At 39.0% G+C, this 20,637-nt stretch overlaps 2 protein-coding genes across 11 annotated transcripts in view; both read right to left on the reverse strand.

Annotated features, from left to right (window-relative positions):
- Positions 1-20,116, reverse strand: part of TAGLN3 (transgelin 3) — a 29,347-nt gene extending 9,231 nt beyond the window's left edge. The window contains exons 1-7 of one of the 8 annotated variants that reach the window (XM_026058327.1): positions 20,055-20,116; positions 8,296-8,427; positions 7,107-7,209; positions 6,530-6,592; positions 5,940-6,053; positions 1,176-1,396; positions 116-290 (exon numbers count right to left, since the gene is read on the reverse strand). In XM_026058327.1, coding sequence (XP_025914112.1) covers positions 116-290; positions 1,176-1,396; positions 5,940-6,053; positions 6,530-6,592; positions 7,107-7,149 — 616 coding nt within the window. In that variant the 5' untranslated portion in view covers positions 7,150-7,209; positions 8,296-8,427; positions 20,055-20,116. Of the gene's footprint in view, positions 1-115; positions 291-1,175; positions 1,397-1,778; positions 1,856-5,939; positions 6,054-6,529; positions 6,593-7,106; positions 7,210-8,270; positions 10,247-20,054 lie in introns of those variants that run through there. The other 7 variants (XR_003252247.1, XM_026058328.1, XM_026058331.1 and 4 more) reach the window with 7 other exon arrangements.
- Positions 12,058-20,637, reverse strand: ABHD10 (abhydrolase domain containing 10). Of its 3 annotated transcripts, none has more exons than XM_026058326.1 (5): positions 20,606-20,637; positions 16,750-16,933; positions 15,729-15,840; positions 14,538-14,675; positions 12,058-12,931 (listed from the first exon to the last, which is right to left on the reverse strand). In XM_026058326.1, exons 2-5 carry the CDS (start codon positions 16,812-16,814, stop codon positions 12,590-12,592), a joined length of 657 nt encoding a protein of 218 aa, XP_025914111.1. In that variant the 5' UTR covers positions 16,815-16,933; positions 20,606-20,637; the 3' UTR covers positions 12,058-12,589. The 3 variants fall into 3 exon arrangements, with proteins under 3 accessions (XP_025914111.1, XP_025914109.1, XP_025914110.1); XM_026058324.1 differs by lacking the exon at positions 20,606-20,637 and adding an exon at positions 20,006-20,226; XM_026058325.1 differs by lacking the exon at positions 20,606-20,637 and adding an exon at positions 17,514-19,987.

Below are 20,637 nucleotides of genomic sequence, written 5' to 3' on the forward strand. Positions count from 1 at the left end.
AGAAACAAAAGATAATTACATTAGAGAATCTGTCTTAGACAAAATGCACCATTACAACATGTCAAAGCAAAGTAAAATGAAGACTGCAAGCTCACTTCAAGTTTATTATTTTTACCTTCCCATAAATCCACTGTCTGGAAAATATCTGTCGTTCTTACTCCATAGATTTCAGCAGCTTTTAAGAACTGAGAAATTTGTTCCATCTGCTTGAAAGCCATTTTTGATTCAGAGATCTTTGCAATGGGTTCATTTCCCTTTGGATGTAAACTGTTTATTAACTTGCATAACAGCTGAGAGATAAACACAGAAACAGAATTATAAAGCAGTCACCAAACTAGAAGGCAATTTCTGTGCATGAAATGATGCTGTAAAGTGGTTTGACCTGGTCAGTTTTTGTCAAGGACGTAATTTCYTCAATTAAAAACAAAGAGGAGAAAACTGCAATTGATAATAATCAAAGTATATTAGAAATGCATTAAAGCTTTCATTAACTGATGGCAACAGCCTGACCAAATAAATCCTAATCTGCTGGAAACAACAAAGCAATCACTGGTAAAGGTTATATAACAACTGACAGAAAAGAAACCCACATGCCTGGGCCAAAAAAATAAGCAATGTCAATTGAAATATTGTTAAAGTCACTTTGGCAGAGATTCAATGATTAGCCTATTCTTAGAGGCCACTGCAAACAGCAGCATTTGTCTGTTGTTCAATAAACCAGTGGAATACAATGTTTTAGCTACAGAATTATTCCCAATAAGAAAACAGTTATGACCATCTACTACATCAGATTTTCCGCATCTATTCACCTTTCTCTACCAACACTGATTTCTTATACAAAAAAGTATACACTGATTTTAAAAACAGATCTCTTAACTGCGTGAGAAATGGTGCTGAAGGAATGAGTCATACTCATATATAGAATACATGACTCATAAGAATCATAAGTACTGCACTAATCCCAGGGCACCAGTAGAATAATTATTTTCTAAGGTTAAGATTTCCTCGTCAAAAGGAAATCAGTCAGTTGCTAAGATATATATTTCTATACTGGCCATGAGCTCTGACCAATTTAGCTGGATGAAAACAGAAAATAAGGACACAGATGATAATATATACAAATTCTCCGTGTATATGTAAACACATGCAGGTAGAGAATTAGACAAAATGCTTACCGTTCCATCCATCAGCCAGGTCTGAAAATGTTGCCTTCCAGGCGGAGGGTGCTCTATCTGTTCTCCACACTGAATAATAATCCAGTTCACTAGCCTAGACTCTAATTCTGGGTCATATTTCTGTTCAATCTTTTCCTGAACTTCTCGGCTTAAGCCATAGCTTGGTCCTCTGTTAGCCATCTCTGCAACCAAAACAGAACGTAGTGGGTTCCAATCTGCAGCTATGAAGTACACAGCAGAAAATGAAATAATAAAAGAGTGAACAGCCTGCTATATATGCYACACAGTTGAACAGATGTTCACCAATGCTGAAAGTAACTACATGGCAATGGTTAGAGCTGTTCTGCAGAACAAGGGAGGGATCAAAGAGGGAATATCCTTTTTCAAAGATGCACATCAGCTAAAAAATTCTTAAAAAAAGAAGGAAAAACAAAAACACTCCCCCCCTCCCCAACCACAGAAATAGAATACGAAGAAGAGCAAGATTTTAAACAGGGTAGCTTTTAAGAAGAGGCTTCTGCTCCGATTACAGAGAATACAATAGAGTTTTCAGATCAGTGTTAAGGCTGCCTGCAAATCCAAAAGCACTTTAAAATTGCCTACCTAATACTTGCTAATAGAAGGAAGGTTACACATGGGAGCTCAAGAAGTCCTTTTAGAGATGCAATCAGGGTCTTCCTCTGCAATGATGGATATCCAGAGATCAGCAAATTGAAAAGTGTCGATGAATTTAAGAAGAGACGAAGGCTGCCACAATGCCCTGCTGCTGCTGCTGCTGCTGCTGCAGCATCGTGGTTTGAAGAACAGTGTATTGATTTGATTTTTCTCACATATGAGGAGGGTCAAAGCAGGGGCGTTGCTAAGAGCCATCAAAGAGGCCTGCCTACTCAGTCACAGCCGGTGGGGGGGTCCTGTTTATCTCGCCCATCTGCAGTCTGTGTTCATGCATGTTTCCTCAGCCTTCTGCTTGGTCACCCTGCAGACTCCGTTTTACTTCACCTAGTCTACCTCAACCCAAACTGCACCAAGCATCCCAGTGCCTTACAGCTGGAAATACAAAGAGAGGGACTTCATTGGATACTGCCCCACTAAACAAAGGTAACAAAAGCAAATAAAATACATAGTAATTACTTTTGCAAAGGAGAAGCAAAACCTTTTTATCCCTCTTCTGCATTGTGACGCTAGCATGGTTAGAGCATGGAAAGTAACTGCTCCTGTCTGCTGCTCAAGTGCTCACAAGGAGACCTGACAGGGGGGATAACAGGATGCAAAGTCAAGGAGGAGAAAGCAGTTAGGTAGAGTATTAAGGCAATCACCCTGTCATTAGTATATATTAGGCTATCAAATAGTGTCCCGAGGAAATAAGCCTTTAAAAATAAGCGAGAACCAGTAAAAACTAGCAAACATACTGTAAAGCATAAGGCTCATATTTTCTGCTGGTATGAGTCAGCATACCTCCACTGATAGCAAGGGAGCTATGCCCATGTATGGTAGTTTAAATCTTGATTATAGCACTGCAGTGATGGGAGGGAAGTGAAGGAAAGCGAGGTAAGCCAAGAGACTTTTACTTTGGTCTCCTTTGTACATATTTATCCTTTATTAAACAAAATAATTTTGCTCCTCTCTGAGTAGCACCAGACTTCACATGCCTTTCAGCCATGCTGTAAATCAAACCTGCTATAAAATAGTTCCCTTTTGGCAAATGTATCATGTTTAGTTTGGTATGCAAGAAGGTTGGTAAACCCAAGGTGGATTCACAGTTAGCTCTTTGCCAGTGAAACGCCTTCTGCTGCCTAAAATAAATAAATAAATAAATAAATAAATAAATAAAGTGCAACTTCTTGTATATCTATCTCATAATGGCCTCTCATCCATTACTTTCTTATTTAAGGTCACGAATTCTCAGATTTATACTGCTTGGGATGCTCCTGGGCTTGAGCAGACACAAGAGATGAAAAAATTTAATAGATGACCTAATTCATTGTTCTCTTCCACAGGCATTTCATTTAGTGCTTTCTGTTCTGTGCACTGGTAGTTTTAAAACCCTATGAAATATTTGATTACATAACTCAGTGTGTTATGTGGCAAGGCCATCACCTGAGCACTTTCCATCCCGGAGAACATGCCATCAGAGGCACAGCAGATGGACCAGCCATGGAGCGCGGGAACGAAGGGTGCAAACCAAGCCTGAAGATGGCAGGAGGAATAAACTGCAGCGGCAACAGTAAAAAGCAGCACAGGAATTTGATGGCCTTTCCATTCAAGCAACGGGTAAGGGCTAGGCCTTACACTCTGGCCAGCGCCACAGAGAAGAAACTCTATTTTGTACTTTCAGATCTTTTTGCAGTCTTCCCTTTAAAAGGGAGCTCTCTAGGTTGCCTGGCCCTTTCTGGTCATGTCAGGGTGCTCAGTGCTCACTAGCAGTGGGATTTCATGAGAGCTCTGTACCTTTGCGTCAGCCTCTAACTCACTTTCTAACTTGGGGGCAGGAGTGAGTAATTTAACTCTCATAAGCTGCACAGCAAAAGTCTCCCCCTTACTGTCTCCCCCTTCACAGATGTTGGCTATGCAACCTGTTCTCATGGGATCGTTCCACACTGTGAAAGCTGGAAAGCAATCTTGTCCATCAATATTAATTTTTAATATGGCTTTGAAACCCAGGAAAGTTGCAGAGGATTGGAAAAATGCCAGTCCTATACCAATATTTTCAAAGTATAAGTAATCAAATCATAAAGCTGCTATTGTGACTTCAGTCCTGGGAAAAACAATAGAAAAATTCTGGTTTCAAAAGCGACAGTGTTAATGCAATTTACTAAAAGCTCTGTAACACATTAGACTTGGCTACCACATGACATGTTGATTAGGGAACTAAACTGATTCAGAAACAACATGAGACATTAAACAGATGAAGGCTGGCTAACTAGTAGGTCTCATAATGTGATTGTACTCGAGAAATCATCAAGGATCAAGTATATTTTCATTCAGCTTGTACAAGGATATGTTCTCAGCACTGAACTATTTAACATGCTATCAGCAACCACCAAAAAATACCCAAATTCCTAGCAAGATCACAGCTTATGCAAGCTGTGATTAGTAAACAACAAAGAAAACTGCCTGAAAGCAATCTACCTGGAAGCAGGTAAAAAACATGTCTCAATGTAGCCAGTGACAGCATAGGCAGAAAAGTGCTTTACAGCAGCATTCTGCCATATGAATCAGCAGCTTTAAAAAAACGCAGAGGGAAATGGAAGATAAGCTGGTGGGCACAAACTCTGGGTGAAACACTGTGACCAAAGGGCTTGGCTGTACAAAACATGGGAGGCGCAACAGCAATGGCTAGAAATGTGACGTAGAGCAAGGCGCAGGTTTTCAGCAGCGGAGGTCCTTAGCCATTACAACACCTCAACTACTTCTGATGGATTTTGTCCTATTTTAATTTTCTTGGTAACCCAAGATTGGAACTTATAACTAAAAATATAATACTTATAACTAAAAATGTAAGTAGAGATGAAACTTGGGGTCTTGAAGTAGCATTTAATTCGTCTGCATCCTATGGCTCATGTTATGCTTCAAATAATATAGATAATCACAATATTACCTTATAGGCTTAAAAACTTTGTAAATACATAAACAAATGTTGCCAACAACAACAAAACCAACATTAATTTGCTCACTACCTATGTTTACATCCAGGGTGATTTGATAGTTTTCAATGGTTTCTAACTAAAACAAAGAGGGAAAAGTAAAACTTCCCCTGTCACAAAGCAACCCTCAGCTTTTGTCAGATTCACTGCTCAACAATTCACCCCACAGAAGGAATCTGGTATTTCAGTCATCTCAAAGCGCTGTCTTTTGAAGTATGCTGGGTCAGCTCCCCTCAGATGAAGCTATCCAAGAATCAGAATAACTGGTAAGTCTAGGCTGTGTAATAATGGGCGTTTCCCAAATAGGTTAAAAAAAAAAGTCTTTCAGGAAAGTTTCCAAAGCTGTAAAGCAGCTACTGCACTTCCCTTCACAAGGAAACTTTTCATAAGGACTGTTTAAAGATGCTCTCTGCATATACTCCGAACGGCTGACGCAGCAACTTCTGGAATTGCAGAGAGGATGCCAAGGATCAATAAGAGCTCAGAGCAAGTAGAGGGCCTCCTTGGAGAGCTGCAAGGCCAGAGCAGTGCTGTGCAGACCGCTGGTTTTATTCATGCCCCTGCCTTGTCATAAGACATCTGGAGGTGCTGTAGGCAAGAGAAGTAGTCAGACTGGGGGAAAAAAAAACCACTATTAGAACATTGCCATCTTTTTAACAGTGCAAATTAGGCTACAGAAGTATCACAAGCAGAAGACAATGTCAACAGTGATTTTAAGAGTTTTGACTTCCCCATTAATTTAAAATGCAGATTTAAAATACAAAAAGTAGAGAGCATCAAAGACGGGAAGTGCTGGCTAGCTTAAACAACTATCTTCTCTTCTGCCTATAAAAAGTCGTTGCCATCTGCCTATAAAAAGTCATGGCCAGCTTTGAAGATAACAAGACACTGGACAGTCTCAAGCAAGCACATAGTTGGAACACATCAGATCTGAGATTAAAAGGAAAATAATTCAGGAAAGAAGAATCTTCCTATTTGCGTGATAGAACAGAATGGGCTGACAGTCTGATCTGCAGAACAAAACAACAACTAGGGCTGCCACAAGAAGAGATGTGTCTGAAGTTCATAAGCCATTTACCACCTTCAAGGCAGCTTGCCCACAGAAATAGTTATTACCTACCACTGGAAACTAACTCCTGTGGATGTAGCTGCCAGCATTCCCAAGATGACCTTGAAGGGATTGTGCATTTTAATTCCCAGGATCTTTTAAATCTTGTGCTGAACTGACAGACTCCTTGAAAGAAAACAAACACATTTTTTCATCAGAGTTCACTGTCTTCAACAGAAACAATACTTTTTGTTCAGATCAAACTGAGAGCTAACTTGATCTAAAAATTACATATTACCATACACACTTACCAGGTGAACAGAAAAAAAGGTAACATCTCTGTTTTACTGAAACATAGGTCAAAACAGAGAATAAAGTTTATCTAAAAAATCCCCTAACTAAATAAATGCTCTATTCTTATTATTGGAGAGTTAGCTTTGCAGTCAGGGACTTTTCAAGAATTAGCCTCCTAAGAACTTGCACATGTTCTGCCAGGCAAGCCATATTCAGTATATTCATATTCAGCAAAGGACAGCACTCCTATATGGCCCAGACCTGATCCCAGGCAGCCTCTGTCCTTCAGGGATTGCTTTTCCAGGCCCAAAGTCTGGGCAGACCACTTACACCGCTCCAACCTTCAAGCGTGCTGCTGTTCACCATACCTTTGCCACAGACACAGGCACCTGCTTCCACCCTGACAGGCAGCAGTGACCTTCTCACATTGCCTTGTGGGAGGCGAACAGACAACTCGGTGCAGGTCAGAAGGAGCAAAAAGAACACAGCCTTTTATGTGCCAATCTAAAAGTACTTTAAATCTATATTTTAGTTTCAGAACCAAATGACTGGAAGTTTTAGCAGCTGTCATTTGCTTTTCATTCCAAATATAAATGCAGAGCTAGCTCAAGTCATTTGCCAAACACAAAAACAGACACTGAGTGGGCTGAGAACAGGTCTATTCCTCACCCATAATCAGATCAGAAGCTACAATTACTGCGTTACATGGAGGAGGCCCATTTCTCTTTAATGAGATTGAAGTGTTGGACGATATAACATACCTATGCAGGACTTGAAAGAGAAATATGAGGTCAAGCCTTCAACTACACTGTAATAGGCCCTGTAATTTAGATTTATGTGTAACATGTCCTAGGCTGAAACTTTTAATGTTCTTCTAGTCAAGTATATATCAATGCGAGATGAGGTCCTATAGCAACAAAATCAATCTGAACTATGCAAACTGACCTGTGAGCAGTAAATCTGCGATCAGTGTATTTTTGTCCTTCATCTCTATCCTTTCTCCCCAACCTTCCCAACTGTTACAGCAATCCCATCCACTAGAAAACACCTGCCAGGGAAAAAGCAACATACACAGTGGCCTTAAAAGTACGTATGCAGCAAGCTGCCTGCTATTAAACAGGAGAGCCGAGTTCACTCTGCCTTTCCTGTTTGTGCTGGGCTTGAGCACAAGGGCAGAGGGGAAAACGGTGCATTCTGACTTCTGGTATTTGGATATGTGTTCTTTACACAGTTGTTGATTTTCACAAAGCTTTATTGAAATTCTACATTTTCCCAAATCTGACTGAAGCTGTACAGCAACTCAAGGCAGGGATTGCTTGTCTTAGAGACAGTTCAGCTGCAAAATCCTCTTTTTTCCAGGGAAGCCTTTATCTTTGAATATTTTCAACATAATTTTTTACCACTTTTTTTTTTTTTTTAAACAATTCTGCAGGGTGACACAAGTCTGCCCATTTGTAACAGCACGATTGAGTAACACTTAACAATCAAGGAGGTTCAAATCTCATTATTCCCCAGGTCATGATCTTACCATCTCCTTTTTTGGGGGGGGAGGGGGGAGGAGGGGGAGGAGAGGAATAGGAGTGACAAGGACAGAAGCAGTGGTGTGACTTTGACCAAGGCGCTGGTTCATTGTCAGAGCTGGGTATTGCAGTATGACTCGAGTGCTCGAAACATTAGAGCTGGTTGGGAGCTTCCCTCTAAGCACCTTTTCACTTGATATGAGAAGTATGGTACCATCAATCTCAGCCCCCATGAGTAACTGTGTGTCCAAGAGAAAGCACTTAATCAAAAATTAACATAAAAATGAAACAGCAGGAGGCAGCTCCTCTGAGGCCTATCCAACTAGGAGTCTTTTTGTGAACAGTGTTTTGTTTATATTTTGTGTTAAAGCAAGAGAAAATAAATTGGCTGAAATGGAAAGTGCATGAAACACTTCATACCAGTTAACTCGGAAAAGGCTGCTGTGTGTAATACAAAGCCAAACAACAGAAGAGTCAAAACAAGTGGAATATATGAAAAGATTAAAATTAATATATATAAAACTGCACTAGTACAGCTCAATATACACAGAAGAAGAGCATTTGCTTAACAGTAAAGAAGGTTAATAACCTTTACAGATTCTTTCAATACATACTGGTCCACTGCATAGTAGCTCCCGAACCCTGGAAAGGATTCCTCGCCATTTCGGTGGTTTTTTTTAGTAGACAGATTTAAAGTTTGCTTCACAAGTTAGGTTTCAAATAGCTTCAAATATTTTGCAGCAGATCTGAAATGAAAGCGTCATTTGATAAAGACTATGGACAGTTGAGGCGAGCTGATAACGCTTTTGTTTCTTTTTTAATTACATCTATTACCTGTTTCTTTAGTGTTACATGCTAATCAAGCTTCATGCCTAGCTATAAAAGCTCATATGTGTTATACATTCATGAAAATTAGAGGACTAATTAATTCCTTGGCAGGAATTCATGTTATGTAATTTAATCATTACACATAAAATAAATATCTCTAGGCACTTATTCAACTAGTATTGTTTGATCAAAAAGCAGTCGAATTCCTCTGTTAGTGTCCAGAGCTTCCTTGTGCTGGGACAACACTCTCAGCCCCAACACATCCATACTGTGTTCAGTGACAGGCAAGCCCGGAAGTGATTTTCAGTCCTGCCAGAAGTGAAAGACAATAACACTAACTTAGCGAAGAGAACTACTGAAAATAATTAAGTGTAAACTAAGAAATTTTAAGAAAACAAACCCTCCAACCACCACAAGAAAATCCAGCATACTGTTGAAGAGATGTATGTTACATTTCCATAAAATACTTTGTACTTGGCAGCAAATAAGATGTCCATAAAAAGAAAAACAAAACCAAAAACCACAGAACCTAAGAATCCATTAGAAAGGATTCCAAAAATGCGTACCACGCAAAGCTTTCTTTCCAAATATATAATACACTAGTTTAATATAGAAATTCTACAAAAGAGAAATAGCTTTTTAAACATGACTAACATTGAAAATAATTCACTATCTAGGCATCTTCCAGCAAAGATGAGAGAGATGCCATAAGCACCACCTCACAGGGCAAAACATACTACTGAATAAAATAAGAATGACACCATAACATGTGAATATGGCATTAGAGACTGTCAAGACTTCCTGGTAAGGCAAGAGCTAGTTATGAGTAGGTTGTAAATCTCTCTGGTTTCAGGGATGCTACAGCAGGAAAGCTGGGCCTTTAGCTGTTTTTCTTCAGACCTTCTGCTACTGCAATTAGCAGTACAGCTCTGGCAACACTAACACAGGAACAGGGAATGCAGTGGAGAACACAGGTTATCACACAACCCTTCCTTCAGGCATTTGAACATGTCCAGTTGGCAGTAATCAACATGCTGGTAAATTCCAGCACGAACACACAGAAAATGCTATGCCTGCGAGAGCAATACCCATGGAACTACTGCGGCAAATTTAGAGGAAAAAGTCTGGCTACATTAGGTCTACCTCAAAGCCATCTTTGCATTTAAGAGGAATAAGGACTGAAAGCAGAAAATAGTAAAGAAACTCAGAGAAAAGGGCATTAGCATTCGTTGCATCTCAAATGTATTATCTGGAATACTCTATTAAGAAAGTATAATCTCTGCCTTTGTATTTAGGCAGTGTATTTTAACTCTGGGGTGCACCTGAAGCAAACTACCACTTATCTCCATTTAGCGAGCAGGGAGGAAATGTAAACAGAGAACTACAAAACCACTGACTAGCAAAAAACCCCTAGGATTAATAGTTTCAATAATGCTAAGGTCTAAGCAATTGTTGCTGCAGTTGTATCCTCAACGATTGTGTCAAATAAGCCAGTTCTGCTGCCTTCTCCCACCCAGATGCTATCACAACAGAATTAAAACAAACAAACAAACAAAAAGCACACAACTCCCCCCCTTCATCTTTGTTTTCAGTTATCTTGCACTAAGGCACTGCAACAAAAAGACTTTACCCATGAGATACCAATTGCTTGATAAAAGTTAAGATGAACCTTTGAAGGAAGACAAAGTAATTCTTTCAAGGGAATTACACAGCTCCAGTCTATGCAGAGGTATAAAGACTTTTCCAAACTGTTGAACAGAACAACATACGTACATTCAACTGGATGTATACAGGGATAACGCCCATTCAAAAAAATAACTCAAGAGTTTTTCAGCTACTGAAATAACTTCTTTAATAAATGTGAAAGAAAATACATCTATTACAATTGGTAACCTTGTGCCTTAATTAAAGTTGAAGTAATTCTGAACTACAGCAATCTGCTTTCATTTTTTCATCTATTTCTTCTTCCTTTAAGAGACAAAGCAATCTGAGACATGACAAGTGAATCAAAAAAGAAATTGCCATAGGTAAGCTAACAGCAAAAAGTTTTAAAGTAACTTAATTTTGATTTGACTGTCTCTTTAAAACTCTCACAAATCTGTTTTTCAGGTTATATTAGATGCAACGGTCATATGAATCCATATAAAGAAGATAACTGTTTAACAATACATAAAGATGAACACAACTCAAGCTTCAGGAATGGAAGTGGGTGAACAATTTCCACAAGCCATCTTATTTTTTCCTCAAAAATATGTATTTAAGAGTCTTCAAAGCTTAACAACGTAATGAATTGCATATTCATGCTAGCAGAAAAAGTGTCTACTCCCTTCAGAAACCAGAAATATTTGGAAACAACATTCCATGGAATGATATAATTTCTAAGACAGATATTCCTGAGCTAATTGAATTGAATTAGGGAAGTAGTCCACTTAAATTAGGAGGGTCACATCTATATTATAACCTTACTATAGCTTTCTTTTGAACTAGAGCCATCTCTTTTATCCTCCTTCCTCCTATCAGGATCCAAAAGTTTCGCATCAAAGCTTTTTTTTTTTTTTTCCCCCAGTGTTGAAGCCTAAATGAAACCCTACTTCCAAACAAGTCATCTGAAATTTATTTTTTGTAATTTTTTTTTATTTTATTAAATGAGTACCTCAGCAAAGCTCCGTACAATGAAATTCTACTGAGAATGCTAACACCAAAAAAGACAAATCCCATAGAAATACCTTGCCCCTAGAAGCCTTAGTCTTCTGGGTATCAATAGTGATGCCACTTACTATTTAAAATAGCAAAGCCAGAAACTACTAAATGTTTCTGACTGAGGTTTCACATTAAGGCAAAGGGAACTAATTCCAACCTCTCATCTAAGTCCTGATCTCTATTCCAAATGTACGAATGACACCTTACTTTTGGACAAAGGACGGGTAATAGTCATATTTGCAATTAAATTCATATACTATTAAATTCTAAGTGACTTATGTTACAAGAACTATCCAACTATTACCTCTAAGTTTCAGTTAAAAGTTGTTCATGTTTGCAATTGTGCACCTCAAGTTAACTCCAGAAGACATGGTTCCTGATAATCTATACATAGAAGAGAGGCAGTGAGGCCTTATGGTCTCGTACCCCTCACTTTAAAGCAATTACTATAGAAGTAAATGGGTCACAATACTGATCCACCTTCAGTTTGCTTTACACCAAGATTATATATTATTCCCTTAATAAGTAGTCTCACAAATTAAATGTTATACAAAGGTAGCCTGGAGAAGAGGACATAAATCCTACTTACAGGTATAGATGAGAGAGTTGTATTCACACTTCGAGGCACTGCATTCTTAGGCTCTTAAGACAGCAACAGTGGGATTCCCATACACGTGGGCAGCTCCATAACAGGCCTATGGGTATTCATCTCTGTAAAACTTAGCCTTGATCTACTCTAAACAAATCCAAAATAACTTATTCCTTAACCAGCACTCCAAGCACACCATCTTCACAGGGCTTCACATGCCTTTTGTTTTACAATTTTAACACTATTTAAGGACACTATCATCATTTTATGTGAAATCTGTTTATTATGCTTCATGTTTATTTGCTCTATTTCTAATGACAATAACTTCGCTAAACACTTATGTTGTATTTTGGCTTGCACAGAAAGGTTTCAGACATAAAACAAGAATGTTAGAGCATAAAGCACAATACTGTAAAGGTGTCAAAGAAATGAGAAAATTAAGTTGTATTGTACAGGCCAAGTAGTAACAAAATGAACCGCTGGCATGAAATAAGAAAGGTATGCGTTTCAGTACAAAACAGTGTAGGAAGCTTGTGAAAAAAAGGTACAAGTGGTAAAAGAGAGATTTTAAAACAAACAGCAGCACTCTCTTCACATTTTGAACTATCTGTGTAAATGCAGCATTAACAAAAATACCTGTATTTACAGAACAGAGGTAAGGAACAGCAGTTAAAGCTCTGGTTCTTACTGTGATAGTCACAACCCTGGCATCACCTTTTTAAGAACAGGGTTTCCGCTACTCATGGAAAAGAGTCAGGTGCAGAGGTCATGCATTTATGCTACCATACAGCTTATGCTAGTGTTGTCAGCTTGTCAATTAAATCATCAATGGTATTCACAAGAAGTTTTGTATCTTCCATCTCACTCATACGATGTTGGCCAACTTTGCGGAGGATAATATCCACATCTTTGCTCAGAACGCGATCAGCAACTTGCATAGAGATCTGCCAAGGGACATCATCATCCTTCATGCCATGAATAAGTCTTATGGGACATGTTACAGGAATAGGACTATTCAACACACAGTGGTTTTCTGCTTCTCTAATGAAGTCATATGTCAGAGAGTAATAGCCTTCCTCACTATGCTTTGTTGGCAATTTCCATTCACCTTTTTCTTCTATTTCTTTTTGTGCCTATAAAAAAAAGGCAAAGAATACACAAGAAAGATGTTATGAATTCTTTAGAGTGCCCCAACTTCTCATTTCTACTCTAAACGCACTAAAACCTCCTCAGACTTTAAATTTCACTTTGCCCAGTCCTATTAGAAGAGAAGATATATTCCTGTTTGCCTTCCAGTATCTGAGAAGGCAAAACCCGTACCACGTCACAAAAGCTACGCTGCACCTCTCTCCTGCAATTAATCTAGTCAATACTCCCCAGCTAAATTAAGCTTCTCAGCCAGAATCTATCAGAAAGAAAAAGACATATAGCCACAATAAACAGCACATCTTTCTGGCTTCAATCAATTCACTGAACCTCAATCAAGGAGACTCCTAGGAAACAGGAATTTTCCAGTGATGAGCCTTTTCTGGCTTTGCCATGATAGCTGTTTCAATACCCTATTTCCTCACTCTGAGGACAAATCTGCACATCCTTAGAATCTAAGAAAGACAATTTTTGATCAAGTCAAGTCAATATTTTGTTTTTTTAATCTCTTATTTCCTCTGCTAATACAGCACAAAATCTGTCGTAACAAATAGATTAAGCTTATGTCAGCATAATACTAACATGACTGCTACATACAAGAACAGTAACATCTACTGAAAACACGTTTATTTTTTTTGTACATTATTCCTAACTACCAGCGACCTTTGTCTCATTTAACTCGAACCAACCTTTTATGCTACCTCTTGTGACCATAATAAGTATCTTTTAAAAAGCAACATTGTTGTTCTTCACAATTTTCCCTATTTTGAATAAAAAACTCAGCATGAAGGATAAGAAATATTTCCTTACATGACATGATACCACTCATTGTTTCAACCTATTAAAATAAGCAAGCCATAAACAGATGTCAAAATCAAGCCTGCTCAGGATCAGTAAAGCTTAAACTCATGTACAAATAAAGCCTTAGGTAATGATACTAGAATATTGTCAAAACACCTTCCAAAAAAAATAAAGAAAATATTTTACTCTACAGTATGAGTTATTTACTGTCATATTTCTTTGTCACATTATTACAACCAATTTACTTTCCTGAAGACTGAATGTTATCACTACTAAGCAGGCAGCTTGGAGAAAGATCTTCTGCCATCTAGATCTTAGAGTTTCTTAACAAACACACTAATCTGAAGACTTCCCTTTGTACAGATGACCTGTGTTGGATTTATCTCATCCAATATCATCTTAACTACTTTAACAGCTACTTCTTCACCCTTGAAAGCACAATCCTATTCACCTTATATCCAACAAGCTGAATAGATTCAATCCAATTTGAATACAAGTATAAAACCTTTAACACTGGAATCTAATGGACTGCTGAACAACAGGGGTCTATAACTCCATGTCCTATATGCCACAGTAATATAAATGTATTCTGGACAGTATTTGCATTAGCTTCACAGCAGCAGCACAGTATTTTTCAGATTTTCAAATTAATGTAAGTTTTCAGTTTACCTCCACCACACATAGAGAAAAATTACCAAAAGATGTGTAATCCAAGTACAGTGTTTGAACAACACAGTATCTTAAATGCTTGATAGATTTTAACTTGCACAAAAGCCAACCATGAGCATTTACCTCAATGGGAAGCCTGTTAAAAGTTGTTACAAGATGATCTGCCGCTATAGCTACTCCAACTAGAGCAGCTACTTTATCTGGACGCGCCATTGCAGCATGAAGCATCAGCCATCCCCCTAAGCTGGAGCCCACCAGAATCTTAAAAGAGAGGAAACAAGATGTTTTATTAAGATATTTTATAGGAAACATCTAATAATTTTTTTTCTTTCACAAAACATCTGCTTTCATCTTGTTTAACTACTTAAACCTCGGGCACAATCCTGCTGTCCTTACCCAGGCAGAAATGCTGTCATCTCCAGTGGAAATTTTGCCTGAGTAAGCACCACAGGATCTGGTATTTTATTATTCTTTTTTTGTTTGGCATGGCTGGTTATTGCTGACTGGGACTGAAACACTGTAAACAAAATGAGAGGTGAAACAATTCAGTACTGCATGTATATTTTATGCTTCCTTCTTAAAATAAACACATATCACAAAGGCTCAGTGCAGTGGCAGGGACCAACAAAAGCAATTTATAATACAGAAAGGTTTTAACAAAATACTGATGTATTTCCAGGTTGCAGCAGTTTTCAAGGTCCTCACAGTAGTTGAATGAGCTTCTATATCCCCTTCTAAAGTTAAAGAAGAAACCAAATGCTGCTTCTGCTGACAATTGTTAGCTATTTCACCATATACAGTATCTTAAGTTTTAATGTTACTGTAAGTCATTTTTAATTAGTTAATAGTTATTTTAATTAGTTAATTCATCAGCATCTGGACACCACCATTTAGATACCAGGGAAAAGCTTTTTCACTAGGAGGGCAGTGCAGCACTGGAACAGGCTGCCCAGAGAGGTCAGGTGGAAACTTCATCCTGAGAGTTTCTGAGACTCCTCAGGACAAAGCCCTGGCTGACCTGACCCACTGCAGTGACAGTGCTGTCCTAGGCAGGGGCCCGACTAACTGACCTCCAGATGGTCCTGCCAACCCACGTTTCTATGGTTCTGTGATCTATGTGCATGCGAAAGACTTCCTACGAATCTGACTTATTTCAAATGAATCATCTTGAAAGAGAGCGAGTGCAAGTTGTTAAGAGAAAAGAGACTGTAAATAGAAGCTATTGTTTACCAGAGCTTTTGGAGCACATTTTCAAGGATATAATGCTCTATCTTGAGGGAGGAAAATGTTCTATATATAAAAATAAAATATAACCTGTGGTCCATCTGTAAGTTCATCCAGTATAGACAGAACATCCTTTCTCCACTTCCCTATTGTGCACTCCTCGATATTACCATTTGAACTTCCACATCCTGTATAGTCAAATCTGCAAAAGTAACCATAAAAATGAAAGTTGTAGTACTGTCCGTAGCTACACAGAATCTAATGAAATGGTACCATTTAATCAAAATTGAACAGAGGACAATGTATCACACTGCTTATTTTCTTACTTGGTCCTGCTTATCTTTACCATCAAAAGTCATATGAAAGGAGATTTAAATACAACATACGCAATGAGGTGATGCAGTATTCTCTTACAGTGTGAGATATAAATAGCCAAATTTACCAGGATAATTCCCAGATGTGTAGAATTTCCCTTGCAGCAAAAAAGTGACAAACTTCAATTTTAAAAGGTATTTTTTTAAATGTAAAGAATCTCTCTTTCAAATACTATACCCAATTATGAACATTTATGAAACTCAGCATTCCACCTAGACTATCAAAGCAGAATCTCACCAAGTATGTACATGATCACCTAAAATCATACAAGCCACTGGATAGTTTAATCAGATTTTGTAGTTAAAAAGAATGCTAATAGTGATAATTTACAAAAATTAGAATTCCAGGTCTTAAACCCAAAATTTATAAGCTTTTCTTTCCTTTTTCATTTTTGTGCTTGCAGCCTTAACACAACACATAGCACTGACTAGACTACAGAAATTTATCACAGTTTTCTAAATTACTTTCAGAATACATTTTCCTGATTTACTTCAGTCTCTCAACAGAGCGCCTAGGTTTCAAATGCACGTTTTCACTGGAAAAGAGATGCTTTTAAGCTTATATATGGCATAGCCCATGTTCCAAACCAAATGCCAAAATCTACATTTACTAGTAAGAGATTAAGCAAAATTAATCTCAGTACTTAAATATTTTTTTCTATTAAAATCATTCCCCCCTCTCCCGACCGATGATACTTAATTGTTTCATTTTCTTGAGAACAACAGTCTGAATGTACCTGATGAAGGCATGACCTAGAGAGTTGCAGAAATCCTCAAGGGCAATTGCTTTCTGACCATTCATATTTGAATTAAGGCCTGGAAGGAAAATAATCCCTGGATTCCTGCCTTTTAGTTTATGATAAGCTAGATTTGGTCGATCTGGTCGAGTAAGGAAGCTAACCGATGACTTCAGCCTGCAAACTGATAGAAAGAGCTATTTAGTACAATCATCATGATAACCTTGGCAAAAATACTAATATTTTATAAAATTAGGGTTCAGAAAATAAGGGCATATTATTTGAAAATAATATACTTAGGCTCAAGTGAAAAAAACAGTCCCCCTTACATTCTTCAGTGGTTATAACTACTATTGATCAACCTGGAAGGGAAAAAACTGATTGTGATTCATTCTCAAACCATTTAACGCCAACCACATAAGCAGTTTACTCAGCAATTAGCAAAGGGGTTGACAGAAGCCGAATGCTAACGTCTGCTATACTTCCTTTTCCCTCATGTTTTATACCATCTTGAATGTTTACTTATTTTCACAAGAAATGATACTTTTTCATCTGTTTATTTTTTTAACTTTGGGACTGAAGTATTATGCATGAAAGGAAGTTTACAATTACATAAGGTGGCAAACTTTGGAGGAAAATTACAACTGAAGGTCAAAACTGCAACTGGGTCAAAATCCCAAATCCACAAAATCTATGCAGGAGACAGATACAAAGGGGAAAGTTAAAAAGAAAGTGCGAACTAGGAAAGAAGCTTGCAATTTTACCTTTTTTAACACGATGAACATAAAACAGCACTGGCATTGACCAAAACTAAATAAAATAGCCAATAAATAAATAATATCTAGCCTTTTGGAGGCCTATCATCGACAGTTATTTCTGCTTAAGCTAAGTATTACTGTCAGTAATACTGAAAATAAATAAGGTGATAGGCTCTGTGTCAAGTTATTTAACATGTGCCATCTTAACATCAGTCTTTTTCCCAGATATGAAGCATAGAAGATTAAAAAACCTACATTTTCTATAAATACAGAGTAACACAATTAAACACATCCCTTAAGAAGAAGGAGTTGACCTTTGCAGATCTATGATTTTCTTAACCATCTTCTAAACAGGCACAGATATCCCATTACATGGTTTGGTGTATTCTTGCCAAGGCAGATAAACTATTCTATTGCTCATGTTGTTCTACATTTATCTAGAATAAAATACCACTTTGCAAATCTAAGGCATTTTGCAAATATTTAAAAAATGGAAGATTTGTTTAGTTCAACTTCTGGTAAAGTGATCTGCTACACATTATTAGAAGAAAGGGAAGTTTTCCTATTGATGTACTGAGAACTTAAATTATTTTGTTTTGTTTTAGTTCAAGATAGCAAACCAGACACATTTTGAAAGCAAACATTAGGTTGGACTCTGTTATTCATATTAATAACCATCAAAAATTTGAGCTGGTTTCAAACAAGGACGAAAGATTATCAAAGTCAACACTGACTAATGGATACTACACTGAATCTCAACGGCTGTTAGCATATTTAATCTAAGTTTAGTTGTCTGTTGTGCGTGAAGATAAGTGATTTGTAAAGAGGTGTTAGTGAGAATTAATCCACTCTCTTATCCCACTTTGCAAGATAATTTGTTAAACTGAAAGCTTGGTCTAGACTTCTGATAAGACTGTGATACTCTTAATTCTTAGAATAAAAGAGGACATGTTCTTGAATACTGCAAAACAATAGTGGGGTACAAAGCCCACACTACCCCAAATGAAAGATGAGGGCTCCCTGCTGACATAACCAGTAGATAAATTCTGCAAAAACAGGCCTTGACAATGTCACACCATTTAACTGTTCTGCAGCTTTGGGTTCTGTTTTCTCACTATCAGAGAGATTACAGTCAAGCTTTTTGTATTAATTTGCACATGCATGAGTAAAGGCGCATGCAGGAAAAATATGGATATTACAAAACACTGAATGTTAATAGTTAAAATATAACAGTTAGAAATTTGAACTACAGATTAAAAACATTAAATCTTTCCTGAAAAGTTGGGACAGTTTTTTATCCTACTAATGTTGCAATTATTATGAAGGTGAATAAATATCACAGTAAAGGTGTATTTATTCAGATGTGTCCACACTACAGCTTTTTGTTTGTGTATCTATGTCAGTAAGCCAGCCACTTCTTCACTCGCCAGCAATAGATTAGATACATCAGAAAGTGCTAAACTTGATAGAAAAAATTAGGAATATTGTTCTCTCCCCAAAACCCTCATAACCACCTCTGCAGGGGTTAGGTTTCCACCCTGCAGCACTCTGGAGGGTGCCCTCAAGCTCTGACGCTGAGCAAGGTTTAAACTGCAGCTACAAGGCAACTGCTATCTAAGCTGCTCCACAAACTAGTCTTGCACATTTGACAAGTGTCACTGTCAATGCACGAGCAGCAATCCTAACATGAATAACACAAAAACCTAAAGCCATCACCCCAGCCAGCCAATCTGAAAGCACAGTCCACATGAGTCACATTCTCAGACTTTTCTTCAGACTGGTCAAAAACATTAATAACTGAACATCCACCCAGTAATTTCTTCTGATCTCACTGAAAGACCTCAGCAAGACCAGGGAAGCACTTCTGAAGGGTGAAGATTATAAATTACAGTCAACAGCAGCTAACTACAGGAAGACCCAGGTGCCTTTTCTGATACTACGGAAGTCTCTCATCAGCAACACTGTGCGATTTCTTGTTATGGCCAACAGCAACCACAAATGAGACCCGAACAACACAGGTGGAAGTCTTAGCCAAAGCCAAAGCAATCCTCTGAACAATTTGGGATGCTCAAGCACTGTAAGCTACCCACTGCAAAGAGGAGTAGCAGACAAATGCAGCTCTTCTAAATAACGGACTCTACATTATCCACACTTTGTTTCATGCAATCACAGATACTACAGGGTTAAAAACCCCACCAGGACACCAATGGGTACTGCTGCTTAGCCCTCTCTCAGAGGGCTGTCAGCACACTCAACAATTAGCTATTCTGATCATGCTGCAACCATTTTCTCTAACCTTTCAGGGAAAAAAAAAATCAAGAAAAATCATTGCAAACACCTTTTCAGGCAGATACGCAACATTCATCCTTAGCAGCAGCAAACACTTTTATTCACTTCTACTTTGAGCAACCTCAGATGAGGCTCACTCCCTCAGCAAAAGTGAATGGTTTTCTGTCAAGTTTAGGGAACTGGATAAACTCAACAAACCAGACAAGCACCGGGTGTGGAAGAGCGAGAAAGCAGCCTTGTGCTTGGGCAGGTGATCACCTTGCTCAACAGCGGAGGCCAGCAGAGCCCTTCGRCGGCCTGGCGAGGCCTCACCATTAGGCACGCTTCACACCGAGCTGAGGGAACCGGGCCACCTTCTCCCGTTTGCAGCCCCTAAGGCAAGCGGCAGCAGGAACGGAGGAGGGAGCAACCGCACCCCTGCGGAAGAGCAGCTGCTCCCTGGACACGCACAGGTCCGCGCAGCCCCCGCGAGCACCCCGGGCCTCCTCCACCTCAGGCCGCAAAGGGYGCTGCAGCCCACGCGCACCCGTCACGCGGCCGCCAACGGACTTTAACGGCCGGGCTCCCCGCCCCCACCCGCACTGCGGCGGCTCCCGGCCGGGGCACCGCGCCGAAGGGCGGCGGGGGGGGGGGTGCGGGGGGCACCTCCCCGCCGAGGGCCAGCACACCTCCCTAAGCCGACACACACGCACACACACACAAGCGTCTCATCTCCCCCAGACTGACTGACTGACACCCCGGCTCCCCGGCCGGCGCCCGAAGGGCAGCGCAGTAAGACCAGCGGAGGCGCCCCACGGCCCTTCCCTTACCCGGGAGGCCCAGGACGCGGCAGCCCCCCGGC

Source organism: Apteryx rowi, unplaced genomic scaffold (assembly GCF_003343035.1).
Source record: "Apteryx rowi isolate R43461 unplaced genomic scaffold, aptRow1 scaffold_146, whole genome shotgun sequence".
Classification (NCBI taxonomy): Eukaryota; Metazoa; Chordata; class Aves; order Apterygiformes; family Apterygidae; genus Apteryx; species Apteryx rowi.